The following is a 16,673-nucleotide window of genomic DNA, read 5'->3' as shown; positions in this document are numbered from 1 at the left end:
CAGGCCTCCTGACTCCTAGCCTAGGACCTTCTTTGATTTCATGCAGACTCTCTCTGGACACCGTATTTCTATTAGGGGAATGACGGTTCCAAAGCTACTCAAACCCTCCTCTCCCCTTGCTTTTGCTAAATCTGGCCAACTTATTTCTTTTCTATTTTTGTGTCTCTCTCCAGAGCCTTGGGAAAGTCTGAAGATTAAAATATCTTTGTGGGCAATTCAGCAGAACTACACTGTTTTCAGATTACAGTTCTGGAAAACCTCCTGAACTGTAAGGAGAGATACAAAACATTTCTGGCCATCTGCAGGCAAAGGACAGCAGAGAGCTGGAGGGGATAAGTCAGAAGGGCTCAGAGACAGGCTGCAGTTACAGAGGACTTAGGCTAGAGAAGTGATGGGAACATAAGGGAATAATGCTCTGAGGAGCGGGAGCTCCTAACTGGAGCAAACAAAGGTGTCTAATACAATTTAGTCACTCATGAAACAGACCACTAACAAGTAGATGAATGCCGTTTCATAAAGCTAATGCTTCCTGCTAACAGTAATAGTTACCATTTATTAGTCTGTTCCAGTCACTAAGCAAAATCCTAATGTACATAACCACCTCATGATGTAGCTATTACTAAGCCCCTACTTAAAAGTTTTTTCCACAGGCTATCACCCTGTCTGGGAATTTGTCAGAGATGTAGATACTCAGACCCATCCTGATAGACTGAGTCAGAATCTGCAAGGCAGAGAGTGAGTGGTGCACACAGTAAAGATTGAGAAGCACTGTCCCAAAGCACAGGGACGTCTAGGTCACAGAAACTACTGTGGGAAGGCCTTGATTAAAAACCCAGGTTAGTCCACACTCCAAAGCCCATGATCTGAGCTGTTCTGCTCTTACTGACTTGACCCCTCCCTTGACGAAGATTTATGGAACAGCCTGTCAAGACAGCTCACTCACTGCAACATGACTGAGTTAACAAACTACAACTAATTTTTAAAACGTTTCTTCTGGAATTCAGTCTTTAAAGCATTATTTCTGCATCTTACTATTTTAGATTGAGTGCTCACTTAAATATTACAATTCAAAGATTGCCAAGGTTTACAAAGGAGCATCTTAAAATGGAAAGGCACTCACAAGGCTGAACTTACCTTGCTAAAGTTCTCCATGCAGTCACAGTCAATGGCTGACGGTAAATCAAACCACTTGATATTAATACAAGTTACTGGACTTACACCCGCTTTCTGCTTCTCCAAAGCTCAGCACAAGTAACCCCCAACACAACATTTACTCAACACGGTTATATCCACTTGCACCACTATTTAATGCATGTAATGCTCTGACTACACCCCGGTGCACTATTTAATGCATGTAATGCTCTACCACCTCACCTGCACCACTGTCCACCCACGTGACACTCTGACTGCCGCCTCATCCACATCACCACTCACCCACGTGACGCTGACTACAGTCTTACCTGCACTACCACCCACCCACATGATGCTCTGACCACCACCTTACCCGCACCACCACTTACCCATGTAATGCTCTGACCACTGCCTTCTCCAGTGGGTTGTTGGTATACTTGCTGTCTAAACTGAATACATATTCTGCTTCACATGTGAAAGTGACCCTAAAGGAGCCATCACAGCTGAACACAGTATGAGAGCAGTAAAAATCTCTCGGGCTGGAGGACAGCAATCTGCTCTTGCGCTGGAGTAATGGGTCCTCGGAAAGCTTTTGCAGAGGGGAGGTGTTCTGCTGGTGCCGAAAGGGCATTACTTTTCCCACTGGGGTTCCTGCTTCGGGGCCTTTTGTGCCATTCTTAGCAAAGGCAGGGCCTGCTACTCTCTGCTGTAGATGCTTCTTTGAATGCTTTGCAAGGAGTAGGGCATAGGAATGTTCCACAGCAACAAAAGAGCTCTGGCTTGCGTCAGGCCTTTTCAATGTTTCCTCAGGAAGAGCCAAGTGGGTGCCAACAGGGGCCTGAGTGCTAGGAATCAAGCTCCCTTCTTCCTGGTCGACAGTGGAGTCCAACGGTGGATTACTTTTATCAGCAGAGAGCTTAGGTAACGGCCCATCTTTTTGACTTTTGGCTCCTCTGTGATATTCGTGGTCAGATGTACCATGCGAAGAATGTTCTTCAGAAGGCAAAACCTCACTTGGGGGCAGTCCAGAGGGGCAGGGAAGCTTTCTGGGCTCAGATGATGGTGTGGGGGAGGCAGAAGCACTCAATGCTAGATCAGCTAACATATTCAGGGCCTGGGAGTCACAGCTGGCAAGGGAGTTTTTAGGTGGATCTCCGTGAGCCACTGTGATGCTTTCTGGCTGAGCTGTATTTATGCTAATAGCATCTTCTTGACCATCTGATGAAATTTCTGACTGAAGCTGTGAAGCAGTTTCTCCTTTGGCTTCAGTGTAAAAGAAAAAGACATATAACATTTGATTTCCATAGAATTAATTCTCTGCCATATCATATGGCTTAGTGAAAATCAATGGTTAAGTCAATGTATTCAAGAAAAACCCCTTGATATACTGCATAGATTGTATATTAAAATTTTACTATCAGACTGAGGTTTCTTTCAACTTCCAGATCTATTTATATTGTATTCACCAGAGGAATAATTCTTAAGGAATGTGCAACTAACTCAAAAAGAAATCACCTTTCAAAAATACAAGTACTAAACTACATACAAGGCATACGGCTCAGCTAAATATACAGAGGAAGACAAAACAAAACCAGAGTCCTGCCCTCAGAGAGCTTAGCATTAGTGGGAATTTAAGAAGTTCTAAGTTTGAAGTGTACATTATAGTATATTAATGTAGGTTCTTAAAAATTTCCCTTACCAAATGATTAGATAACTCACCTAAGTTCAAAATAGATGATTTTAACCATATTGATGTTTAATTATATGTGATATGAGTAAAAAAATTATAAAAGTCCTTAAAAGTATTCACAATCACATTAATTTCATCACCTTGTTAAACTTCAATTTCTGTACTGAAAACATTATCTTGGTATCCTATCCATAAAATAGCAGATCTCCCTATCTACTGATAATTCTCTGTTCTGCAGATAATCAAACTGACCCATATGCCTTTTATCAGGAAACTGACATTCTGAAATGGCTTACTTGGATTCTCAGGACCTTAATTCAGCCTTCTTTAACTGAAGTTACCCTGAAGGACAAATTTTACAACAGTAAGCAACAATTTCCTATAGTGGGCGGATATTCAGAAAAGCCAACTGCACTCTTTGTAATAGCAGGAGGCCTGAAAGTAATTACTAACCTGCATGAAAGCCAAAGACTACCACATTTAAAGAGAAAAAGAAAACTCTGGCCTACAAGGTCATCAAATAGAATAAGAAGGGTGTGTGTGAATGGTGGGAGGATAAAATTTATCAACCACTGTCCAGTCTTGATTAAAATAACAAAACCTAAGGAGCCAAGTAGAAGAAACTGACCAAAAGCAGAGAATCGTTGCATTAGCTCCATGGGTGTATTGGAAACATGAAACTCATTTTATGATCTGATGTGTTTACTGACATTATTTTCACTCTATCTTCATTAATATTATGGCTCTTAAACAGAACATCACTTTTGAGTAAGGTCCAATATAAAGAATCCTCTATTGAAGTCAAGAAAAATAGTTGAGTTTAATTAAGAATGTACAGTCTCAAGCCCATCATTTAATGACTGTTATAAGCCCTCTGTCTAAAAAGCACAGTATCGATAATCTAGCATTTTTTAAGTACAGATAAGACAACACCAAGTGAAGTATATATGAAAAAAAGAGTTCAGTACATAAAAGCCACATTAAGAACTTTCAGAAGGATAGAAAATCATTTATTTCAGTAACAAAATGACCAAACCTTTGTTTCTTTAACTCTGATATCTCAAGTACAGAAAATGAAACAGATTATGTCGTTGATTAATGAAAGAAAAATTAAGAGATTATTTAAAAGGTGCTAATCTCAAAATTGTATGTGGCTGCACAATATATACAGACATTTGCAGTACAAATCAGCCAATTTCTGAATAAACATTTTGAAAACTTTTCATTTTCTGGGATCACTTTTCTGCCAATACCTACCTCATACCTCCTCCCATTAATCAGTCTCTAAATATCTGCACGCCAATTCAGTACAAAGAATTCAGATGACACAGCAAAAATGCAAAGCATTATATGTTTATCTATGCTCATTCATGTTTACAGACTCATTGAAAGACAGGACCAAGACACAAATGATTGTATGAATTTAATTCCATAATGTCCTCAAACACACACAAAAATAAAACTGACATCAGTGAAGGTGAGAGCATCAGGAAATGCCTCCATGTGGAGGCAGGACTTAACTGAGCTGACTTGAGGGAGGAGGTTAGTGCCCCAGAGTAAAACAGGTGTGATGAATGAGGGGAGGGTGCAGGACAGGAGACAGAGGGAGGGAAGTTTGGACACGTGGGCAACAACCACATCATGAACCACCTTGAGAGAAAGCAGAAGAGCCTGCATTTGGCATGGATGCCAAATGTGCAACAGTATCCATTTTAGGGTGACATAATACACTTTAAAAAAATCTTGTCATAAGAAAATATTAGAGAAACTTCAAAAAAAAAGCTCATCCATAGCAACATCACCTCAACAATAGTTTCTTTCCCTGAATTTCCACTAAAAATTAGATTTTTTTCATAGCCCAGGGAGAAACAGAATCCAAGAGACAAAATTGATAGAAATATAAAGGTATGAGACCATGAAGTCTTTGTTAAAACAAATGAAAAAAACAACACACGTATAACACAATAGTACTCAACACCGAAAAGAAAGTAAACTTTACAGACTGCAGACTGCAACAGCTGCTGTCGTCACAGGAGGGAGGTGTAAGTAAGGAGGGACTGGACCTAGAAGAGCTGGAGGTGAAGCCCATGGTGGCGAAAGAACTTTCAAGAGAGTATGTCTAGTAATTGGAAATACAAGAACTAGAGCAGTTAGTTGTTTGTTCGGATAACTAAAGTTAATTGCTCACTTAAGTAAAATTAGAAAAGTAAAACTGTTTCTAAAATTAATTTAATGCCTTTTAAAATAAAATGCAGGATTCTGGATTACTGACCACTTTGGACAATCTCTTTACAGTTCCCTTTGGACAAATAAACCTATAACCTTCTACTTTTTATTACTGTTTATGGTCCACAAAAATACTGTCAGGTAATAATATCTGGTTGTGCACTCAGTCACAAAAAAAAAAAGGCCATTTATACCCTAACTCTTATAGACAGTTCAGGTTCAGGCCTTATGCAAACTAGAAAGTAGGGTCTATTTTATGAAGGCATGAATCTTTGCACTTTTTAAATTTATGTGCAATAGGAAAACAAGTTTCTTAGTCTTGTTAGTATCTTAATTAAAGAATATAGCAAGATATGTTGCTAGATTTCAACTGCTCTTATCCTATTACAATACACTATCTTGTGATCCCAATTAGTCTGTATCATGGTGTTGAAATTTACAGGAAGAGTATTTCTTACCAGGTTGTGGCTGCTTTCTGATTCTGGGATTCTGATTGCCTTTTACTACATTTACCCTCTGTGTTTGTGGAGATTTCTTCACAGGTGGTTTAGCCCTTGGAACAGTTTTGATGGGAGATTTCTCTTGTCTCTTTGCCATTTTAGCACTCGTTGCCACTGGAACATCTTTAGAAATAGGAGCTTCTTGGTTTTTCCTATCCAATTTGGTTGTCTGTACAAACTGTGCAGTCAGCACTTCAGCACCTTATGTAAAAAAGACACCGTTTTTAAGGGGTAGGGGGCTTGAATACTGATCAGCACAGCTCTTCCTTTTATTTCTTTTGTTTTCTGGGGGGTAACTTTAGTAATGGGGAATAAAATATAAAATGTTGGGTATTTCATTAAGATTGTTTTAACAAAGCAGGAGTTAAAAGTTCTCACATAAATATAAAAACATTAACTTATTAAGTGGCAGGTGAAGAAGAAAATTATCATTAGCTTTTATAAAACAAGGCATGACTTAATTTTTCAAAAATCTGCATAATCCTTCCGGACTGAAATGGCAGGTAGGACTGAATATGCTATTTCACAGCACTGGGAGATGGGTGATTCAATTCATGACAGAGCAACACAGCTTCGAAAGCATGTGATGCTCAGAATGACAATCACAGGACAGAAAAGAGGTTGTATAGTCATAGTCATGTTACTACTCCTAAATACTGAAGACCACCTGAGAAATCACCTTCTAAGAGAAGACAGAGGAAGGTACACTGAAGAAAGTCTTCAACTAATTTAATTTCTACAAATCTATTATAAGTGCCCATATCTCTTACAAAATGCTCAGCTTTGCTTCTCACATGGAAGGAAGGAAACAGCTAAGGGTGGAGGCACATGAGGAGAAGACAGTTGACTACCTGTTCGTACAACCCAATAGAAAGTGTTTCAGTTCTAAGAAAATGATCAGAGTTTAAAGAAATGTTAATAAATGTTCCTGTTGAAAACTCTTCCCCCATTGACGTCCGTATTTTCAGTTTTTCCCAACAAAAAATTACCCCTAAAGATATCATATAAAACAATCACACACATGAGTATTGGCAAATATTTTAAGCTACATTAAAAAGAAAACACTGTTTCTAATTGAGCATGAGAAACAAGACACTATACAGTTTTAAGAAATTGTGGTGACTTATCGAAAGGTAGAAAAGAGGTCAATTGCATTTCATCCTTTTGTGGGTTAAGAGAAAGGAGTGGGTTTTTAAAATAAAAAGCTTTTAGAATCTCTTAATGTACATTTCCCTGGGTCAATTACTGGAATAAAGCAGCATTTTGTTTAAGAATATGACTTCGCATTCCATCCCAGTCACATTTTCTAAAGTTTCTAGCATAAAGAAAGGCTAAATACAAATAAAACAGGAAAAGAATTAAGACTAAATCAACAGAAGTGAGAAAATGAGATGCCCAATACCTAGGGGAAGTTCCTAACATCTGCACAGGCACAGGAAGGGAAGACCGCTCCCACCCAAGTTCCTGGGAAAAAAAACAGGAACATGAAACAAGCAGATCCCACAAGGTTCTTCTGTGTGTCACTCAGTGCCATGTTCCTTGAGCTGCATGTAATAATGCACTGGTGGACTGCAAAATATAGTTAACAGACTGTAACCAGAATTCCTTCTTTTTTTTTTTTTAAGCTTTTATTTAGAGATAAAGTGCGAGAATAGACATCCTGGCTAATGCCAGGAGGGGACAAGAGAGCCCCCAGAATTCTTTCTTAAATGAAACAGAATATAATAGAAAATATCAGATTGTATTGCACATTTAGGATAAATGTTCTTTTAAATTTTTGTTTCAGTCATGTATGATTTTCTATGTACTATTACTACAACATAAGCTTTTTTTTTAAACAGTGGATGAGGTAAAAAAAAATTTGAGAAACTGACAAGATCTATGTTGAATTACACATAATTTATTTAATATTTTGAAGTATACTGGTTCATACAGAGAAGAGCAGAAATTCAGTATGGCTGGCCTGAAATATTTGCCCTGCTTAACACCACACTCCCAAATGCGTAAACAAATGCCATTTCTCAACTATATTACACTGGAAATAAATATTTGTTAAACCAAAGGATAAAACCTTCATTATCTGGAATCCAAGTGATCTGTACATCCCTAATGTCTCTTCTTGAGGCATCAAAAATTTCCAAATTAAAATGACAGGGTGGAAGATTAAAGATGGCGGCGTGAGAGGTGAGACAGAGGCTTCCTCCCAAAACCACATGTACTATATTATATGAAAATACAATTAATACAACTAATCCTGAAAGAGCAACAGGAAAGAAGACTGCATACACCTGGAAAAGAGAACAGACCTCACGAAGCAGGGTAATGTGCCAAAGCCGTGATCTGGCAGGAACTGAGCACTTCTTCCCCCACCCCAGCTCACCAGCGGGAGGAAGAGAAACAGAGTGGGGAGGGAGTGGAGGCCTCAGACTGCTGAAAACCCAGCCCTGGAGATCTGCGCTGGGAGCACAAACCTACATTACATGGTGCTCTGGAGATTAGTGGGGTTGGAAAGCCATGATGGGCAGAATACTGGAGAGACTGAGATTCCAGCTGCTGGTGGAAAACAGGGATCTACATCTGGCTGCTCTGGGACAAAAGAAAGGTGGGCAGTCCAAGAGACTTCCTAACAGCAAGAGGACTGCTAAAAGGGCAAGAACTGCAGGGAGCCTACTATTCAGGAGAAAGGAAAAGTAGACAAAATTGTCTGGGCACACTCTGCCCAGCAGGTTGGGAACTTTCACGAGCTTCAGGCACTCCATCCCTCTGGCTGGCTACACAGCTCCAAGGCACCCCACTGTGACACGCAGCCTGCTGCATCTTCCTCCCGGCCAGCCCACACGGACTTGCAAACCAGCAGCCCTGCCCTGGCATCAGACCAGCCAGAGGGAAGCCCTGCCTATGGCAGCTACAAATGCAAAGCACAGAGGCTTACACCTGTGTACTCGGCCCACTGTTTCTGGCAGTGGAGGCAGGCACAGGAGCCAGGAAACAGGAACAGTTCTTTCATCCCCCCAGGCACCACACCACTCCCCCATGACCCCCAACATCACTCCAGGGGCTGAGCAGCTCCAGAGTAGAGCTTCTGGGCACTAGAGGGCGCCACATACAAAAATGAAATGTCAAAGGAACCTGGTTCAAAACCAAAATCCCACAAACACCAGAAAAAGGATCAAGTGAAACTGAACTCATCAATATTCCTGAAAGAGATTTCAAAATAAAAACCATAAACACGCTCATGGAGGTACAGAAAAATATTCAAGAAATCAGGGAAGAATTCTGGACAGAGATCCAATCATTACAGAATGCACTATCAGAAATGAAACATACAATGGAGGGATTTAAAAACAGACTAGATATAGTGGAGGAGATGGTAAATGGAATAGAAATTAGAGAAGAGGAATATAAAGAAAGAAGCTGAGGCGCAGAGAGAAAAAAGGATCTATAGGAATGAAAGAATATTGAGAGAACTGTGACCAATACAAACGGAACAATATTCGAAGTGTAAGAGTACCAGAAGAAGACAGAGAAAAAGGGATAGAAAGTGACTTTGAGGAGGTTAAGTGCTGAAAACTCCCTCAATCTGTGGATGAAGATAGTCTCTCAGGCCACAGAGGTGCACAGATCTCCCAACACAAGGGACCCAAGGAAGACAACACCAAAACATATAATAATTAAAAAGACAAAGATCAAGGATAAAGACGGACTATTAAAAGCAGCCAGAGAGAGAAAAGACCACATACAAAGGAAAAACCATCAGGCTATCAGACTTCTCAACAGAAACCTTATAGGCCAGAAGGGAGTGGCATGACATATTTAATGCAATGAAGCAGAAGGGCCTTAAACCAAGAATACTCTATCTGGAAAGATTATCATTTAAATCTGAAGGAGGGATAAAACAATTCCCAGAAAAACAAAAGCTGAGAGAACTTACCTCCCACAAACTGTTTCTAAAGTGTATTTTGTTGGGACTGCTACAGATGGAAGTGTTCCTAAGGCTAAATAGCTGTCACCAGATGACATAAAACCACAGTAAAGAAAGTAGAACAATTAATAACTATGCAAATGCAAAATTCAATCAATTACCCCCAAAGTCAGTGAAGAGAGAGACAAAGAGTACAGAATATGATATCTAATATATAAATAATGGAGGAGGAAGAAAAAGAAAAAAACAGAAACAAAAACCTTTAGATTGTATTTGTAATAGCATGCTGAGTTAAATTAGACTGTTAGATAGTAAGTAACATACCCTTGAAACTTTGGTAACCACGAATCCAAAGCCTGCAATGGCAATAAGTACATGCCTATTGATAATCACCCTAAATGTAAATGGTCTGAATACACCAATCAAAAGACACAGAGTCACTGAATGGATAAAAAAACAAGACCCATCTATATGCTGCCTACAAGAGACTCACTTCAAATCCAAAGACATACACAGAATAAAAGTGAAGGTATGGAAAAAGATATTTCATATAACTAATAGGGAGAAAAAAGCAGGTGTTGTAGTACTTGTATCAGACAAAATAGACTTCAAAACAAAGATAGTTACAAGAGACAAAGAAGGAGATTACAAATGATAAAGGGGTTAGTCCAACAAGAGGATATAATAACCATTATAAATATCTATGCCCCCAACACAGGAGCACCTACATATGTGAAACAAATACTAACAGAATTAAAGGGGGAAATAGAATGCAATGTACTTATTTTAGGATACTTCAACATACCACTCACCTCAAAGACAGATCAACCAGACAGAAAATTACTAAGGAGACAGAGACACTGAACCACACATTAGAACAGATGGACCTAACAGATATCTACAGAACACTCCAGCCAAAAGTATCAGGTTACAAATTTTTCTCAAATGCACATAGAACATTTTCAAGAACAGATCATATACTAGGCCACAAAAAGAGCCTCAGTAAATTCAAAAGGGTTGAAATTGTACCAACCACCTTCTCAGACCACAAGGGTATGAAACTAGAAATAAATAACTCAAAGAAAACGAAATAGTCCACAAACACATGGAGGCTTAACAACAAGCTCCTAAATAACCAATGGATCAGTGACCAAATAAAAACAGAGATCAAACAATATATGGAGACAAATAACAACAATAATTCAACGCCAGAAAATCTGTGGGATGCAGCAAAGGCCATGCTAAAAGGAAAGTATATTACAAAACAGGCCTACCTCAGGAAAGAAGAACAATCCCATGTGAACAGTCTAAACACAAATTAACAAAACTAGAAAAAGAAGAACAAAAGAGGCCCAAAGTCAGTAGAAGGAGGGACATAATAAAGATCAGAGCATAAATAAATAAAATCGAGAAGAATAAAACAATAAAGAATCAATGAAAGTAAGAGATAGTTCTTCAAGAAAATAAACAAAACAGATAAACCTCTAGCCAGACTTATCAAAAAAAGGGGAGAGCCTACACACACAAACAGAATCAGAAATGAGAATGGAAAAATCACTACGGACACCACAGAAATATAAACAATTATTAGAGAATACTATGAAAAGTCACATGATAAATTGGATAACGTAGAAGAAATGGACAACTTTCTAGAAAAATACAACCTTCTAAGGCTGACCTAGGAAGAAACAGAAACCTGAACAGACCAATTACCAGCAACAAAACTGAATTGGTAATCAAAAAACTACATAAGAACAAAATACCGGAACCAGAAGACTTCACCGCTGAATTTTATCAAACACTTAGTAAAGAGCTAATACCCATCCTCCTTATAGTTTTCCAAAAAGTAGAAGAAGAGGGATTGCTTACAAACTCATTCTATAAGGCCAGCATTACTCTAATACCAAAACCAGGCAAAGACACCACAAAAAAAGAAATTTACACGCCAATATCCCTCATAAACATAGATGCAAAAACAGTGAACAAAATATTAGCAAATTGAATGCAAAAATACATCAAGAAGATCATCCATCATGACCACATAGGATTTATTCCAGGGATGCATGCAAGGATGGTACAATATTCAAAAATCCATCAACATTATTCACCACATCAACAAAAAGGAGGACAAAAACCACACAATCATCTCCATAGATGCCAAAAAAGCATTCAACAAAATTGAACATCCATTCATGATAAAAATTTCAACAAAATGGGTATAGAGGGCAAGTACCCCAACATAATAAAGGCCATATATAACAAACCCACAGCCAACATCACACTTAACAGTCAGAAGCTGAAAGCTTTTACTTTAAGATCGGGAACAAGACAAGGATGCCCACTCTCCCTACTTTTATTCAACATAGTTCTGGAGGTCCTAGCCATGGCAATCAGACAACACAAATAAATAAAAGGCACCCAGATTGGTGAAGAAGACATTAAACTGTCACTGTTTGCAGATGACATGATATTGTACATAAAAAACCCTAAAGAATCCACTCCAAAACTACTAAATCTAATATCTGAATTCAGAAAAGTTGCAGGACACAAAATTAATACACAGAAATCTGTTGCATTCTTATACACTAACGATGAACTAGCAGAAAATCAGGAAAAGAATTCCATTCACAATTGCATCAAAAAGAATAAAATACCTAGGAATAAACCTAACCAAGGAGGTGAAAGAGCTATACCCTGAAAATTACAAGACACTCATTAGCAAAATTAAAGATGATACAAATAAATGGAAATACATCCTGTGCTTATGGATAGGAAGAATTAATATTGTCAAAATGGCCATCCTGCCTAAAACCATCTACAGGTTCAATGCAATTACTATCAAAATACCAACAGCATTCTTCAACTAGAGAAAATTGTTCTATAATTCATATGGAACCACAAAAGACCCTGAAGAGCCAAAGGAATCCTGAGAAGGAAGAATAAAGCAGGGAGGATTATGCTCTCTGACGTCAAGCTCTACAACAAAGCCACAGTAATCAAGACAATTTGGTACTGGCACAAGAGCAGACCCAAAGACCAATGGAATAGACTAGAGAGCCCAGATATAAACCCAAGCATATATGGTCAATTAATATATGATAAATATATGATAAAGGAGCCATGGATATACAATGGGGAAATTACAGCCTCTTCAATGGACACCTACATGCAAGAGAAGGAAACTGGATTATTGTTTAACCCCATACACAAAAGTAAACTCAAAATGGATCAAAGACTTGAATGTAAGTCATGAAATCATAAAACTCTTAGAAGAAAACATAAGCATCAATTTCTTGAATATAAACATGAGAAACTTTTTTCTGAACGCATCTCCTTGGGCAAGGGAAACAAAATCAGTAATGAACAAATGGGACTACATCATGCTAAATAGCTTCTGTACAGCAAAGGACACCATCAGCAGAACAAAAAGGCATCCTACAGTATGGGAGAATATATTTGTAAATGACATTTCCGCAAGGGGTTAACATCCAAAATATATAAAGAACTCACCTCAACATCCAAAAAGCAAATAACCCTATTAAAAAATGGACAGAGAATATGAACAGACACTTCTCCAAAGAAGAAATTCAGATGGCCAAACAGGCACATGAAAAGATGCTCTACATCGTTAATCATCAGAGAAATGAAAATTAAAACCACGAGATACCACCTCAGACCAGTTAGGATGGCCAGCATGGAAAAGACTAAGAACAGCAGTTGCTGGTAAGGATGTGGAGAAAGGATAACCCTCCTACACTGCTGGTGGGAATGTAAACTATTTTTAACCACTGTGGAAAGCAATATGGAGGTTCCTCAAGAAACTAAAAATAGAAATACCATTTGACCCAGGAATTCCACTGCTAGGAATTTACACAAAGAATACAAGTTCTCAGATTCAAAGAGACATATGCACCCCTATGTTTATTGCAGCACTATTTACAATAACCAAGAAATGGAAGCAACCTAAGTGTCCATCAGTAGATAAAGATGTGGTACATATACACATGGAACACTATTCAGCCATAAGAAAGAAATCCAACCATTTCCAACAACATGGATGGAGCTCGAGGGTATTATGCTTAGTGAAATAATTTAGGCAGAGAAAGACAAATACCAAATGATTTCCCTCATTTGTGGAGTATAACAACGAAGTAAAACTGAAGGAACAAAACAGCAGTAGACTCATAAACTCTAAGAAGGAACTAGTGGTTACCAAAGGGAAGGGGTGGTGGAGGGCGGGTGGGGGAGGGGGTTTGAGGGGGATTTTGATTAGTACACATGGTGTGGGGGGATCATGGAGAAGACAGTGTAGCACAGAGAATACAAGCAGTGATTCTGTGGCATCCTCCTACACTGAAGGACACTGACTGCAATGGGATATGGGAGGGGACTCGATAATATGGATGGATGTAGTAGCCACATTGTTTTTCATGTGAAACCTTCATAATAGTGTATATCAAGAATACCTTACTAAAAAAAAAATTGTAAAAAAGACAGGGTCAGAAACCTTTTTCTGTAAAGGGACAGTCAGGACATATTTTCAGTTTTGAAGGCCATATGGTCTCAGTCACGGCAGTTCACCTCTGCCAGCATACTGTTAAGTAGCAAGGGACAGCAGCAGGTGACAGGTCTGTGGGGCCCTTTTAGCCACTCTTTGCTGACCCCTTCTCTAAGAGGTCATACATGAGGTAGTTCCCTACCTTTAAACAAAATGTACTACACAGAATCTGAGAGGACTGTAAGCCAAAATCATGTTGTTTGTTGGGCTGTATTCACTGACATTTATTTGATTATACACTCAATGGCTCTAGACTCTGAGTCTCACTCACTTTTTAGGGAGCAACAATGCCACTGTGGAACTATTTCCACATACATGTCTTCAGGCTACTAGACACCTGTTTCAATAGTAGCTCTGTGGTCAGATTCATGTGGCTATTTTTTAGACTGAGACATACAGAGGATTGGAAATTATCTCCCCTGCTGTAGTTTTGGAGGTTGCAGGCATTCTTCCCCTTTTCATGCATGTTCGGGGTATCAGTTACCACTTTTTACTGTTAATGGTAAGCCTGATTTTAGAAGACCCTCTTCTTCCACTCTTAATTTGTCTGCAGATAGCTTGGAAACTGGATAACCAAATTTTTTAAATGATGCGTAAATAACTGAGTGACAGTTTTAGCAGTTTTACAAGAGAAATATAAGGTTTTGGTGTGTGGCTTCTTTTTGAGATATCTCACAGGTTTTCCTATTTCTTGATTTTTAGCTGTTATCTAGATCAGCGCTTCAAAAAATTTAAACATACAGAGAAATCACCTGGAGGGGAATGTTGGCATACCTAAGGAATTTCTGATACGGCCAAGCTGTTCAGTCCACTATGATCAGACGGCAACAGCATTAGAAAACAACAGTTTTTGCTAACTGCTCATTTACTAATCTACATAAATTGCGCTTACCTCTTTTTCTTTTCTGAGGAAAGTGTCCTTTGACTAATCTGAGAGTGGCTGGGGAGTCCACACGCTTGCTTGCTCCAGCAGGGCTCTTGGGGAAGGAGCGGCACAAGTTCACCCTTTTGCTCTGCACCATGGGTAGCATGCTTGCCTTTCTCTTAGGCTGAACCCTCAGATTTGAGGCAGGACTTACTTGGACCACTGTTCCCTGCCTTGCTTTCAACAATCTTCCAGAATTCTTTTCTCTTTTAGTTTCTTTTCTTACTTCTGCCTCCGAGTCAAGAAATTCAGAATCAGGAGTCATAACTAAAGAGAATTCAGCATCACAAATTCCATCTGAAATACAAGGAGACTGAGGACACTCTGCCAATAAATCTAACGCAGTTGATACTTCCAAAATGTACCCACTAGGATCTGAAAAATAAGATTTCAACTGAGTTAAAGCATGTAAGGGGCACTTTTCAGCTGGAGAAGCCAAGTCAAAACCACTGGACAGTTGGCCAATGGAAGCAGTCTCTTTTAGTCCATCCTGAGAATCAGCAGTCAATGAAGGACTTTGGTCTACTTTATACAATTCTTGAAAATTATGCTTTACTAATGTGTTTGGACAGATTCCTTCTTCGGTAAATGATTTCTGTGCTTCTAGCAGAGCACAGTGAAGGGCAGGTAAAACAGGCATCACCTTCAATGAGATGTCATCTTCAACTTTCAAGTCTTTCAACTCTAAAATATATATATATACATATATGTTAAAAACCTGAAATGTTTTTCTCTTTGTTTTTTTACAAACACATGCAAGAAAAAAATGCTTTAGATCACAGCATTACAGGATGGTTAAATACTATACACTGTTTCAAATGGTAGTCTAAATGTCAATTAAAAGACTTATGAGTTTTATGAATATGTATGTCCATATGTATGAAATCACTTAAACACACACACAGAACTGAGAGAGACTCATTCAAATCTTATCACTAGGTTGGAATGAAGAGGGCAGACCTGCTTCCAGCTCCATCCCATATGACAAGGAGCCCAGTGTGAGCTCAGAGTGCCACCAGAGCAGTAGCACTAGCTTTTAGAGTTGGCATACTTGCTTTTCTACTTTTTAATTCTTATTTTCTGTTTTTAAAATCTGTCTTTTATCTGTACTTATACAACATACTTGAAATTATTTTATGTCATAATGCAAACTACCTGAAATGGAAAAAAGCAGAACACTTAAGTAGCCCCCAAATCTCATGGTAACTATTGTTCTGAATTTCCTCACCCCCTCTATTAATTGAACATATAAAAATTTAAAAAATTAAGTAATAAAACCAACTAGAGTCTGTGTTTCACTTCCTTTCCCTGGCTCACTCTTTGACTGACATGCTAATTTTACAGCAAATAAATAACCTAAATGAAAACAGTAAGAGAGGGAAAAAGAGAAAAGGTCAGGTCACTAAGTGGTTAATAAATCCTAAAAAGTTTTAAGACTTATCAGTAATGAAATCCCACAAATAACAAAGGCCTCTAGTTAAGCTGACGTATGAATTGAATCATTCTTCATAAAGAAAAAGTAAATGAAAATTAAGAAACACTGTATTAGTCCTAGCTGAATTCCTCTGCACTCCAGCAGGTATCATTAGGAAAAGAATGGCAAATATGAATACACAGGAAAATGGAGTTAGACATTAAAAACTCCTTTACTTGAAGTTGATCAGTTCAAAAGGAACAAGTAAAGAAAAAAAACATTGAAAAACTTTTATGTACTACTAATA

General features: G+C 38.5%; 1 protein-coding gene across 42 annotated transcripts in view; it reads right to left on the bottom strand.

Moving 5' to 3' along the window:
* The window catches only part of TASOR2 (transcription activation suppressor family member 2), a 252,793-nt gene that overhangs the window by 18,039 nt on the left and 218,081 nt on the right, over positions 1–16,673 (bottom strand). For 39 of the 42 annotated variants that reach the window (XM_057498129.1, XM_057498132.1, XM_057498130.1 and 36 more), the window contains 3 exons: positions 14,920–15,636; positions 5,506–5,748; positions 1,521–2,394 (listed from right to left, as the gene is read on the bottom strand). In XM_057498129.1, coding sequence (XP_057354112.1) covers positions 1,521–2,394; positions 5,506–5,748; positions 14,920–15,636 — 1,834 coding nt within the window. The remainder of the gene's footprint in view (positions 1–1,520; positions 2,395–5,505; positions 5,749–14,919; positions 15,637–16,673) is intronic. The other 3 variants (XM_057498134.1, XM_057498148.1, XM_057498155.1) reach the window with 3 other exon arrangements.

This window comes from Manis pentadactyla, chromosome 3, assembly GCF_030020395.1.
Source record: "Manis pentadactyla isolate mManPen7 chromosome 3, mManPen7.hap1, whole genome shotgun sequence".
In the NCBI taxonomy this organism is placed as follows: domain Eukaryota; kingdom Metazoa; phylum Chordata; class Mammalia; order Pholidota; family Manidae; genus Manis; species Manis pentadactyla.
The sequence above is the reverse complement of the archived record's forward strand: the minus strand, read 5'-3'. Positions and strand labels throughout refer to the sequence as shown.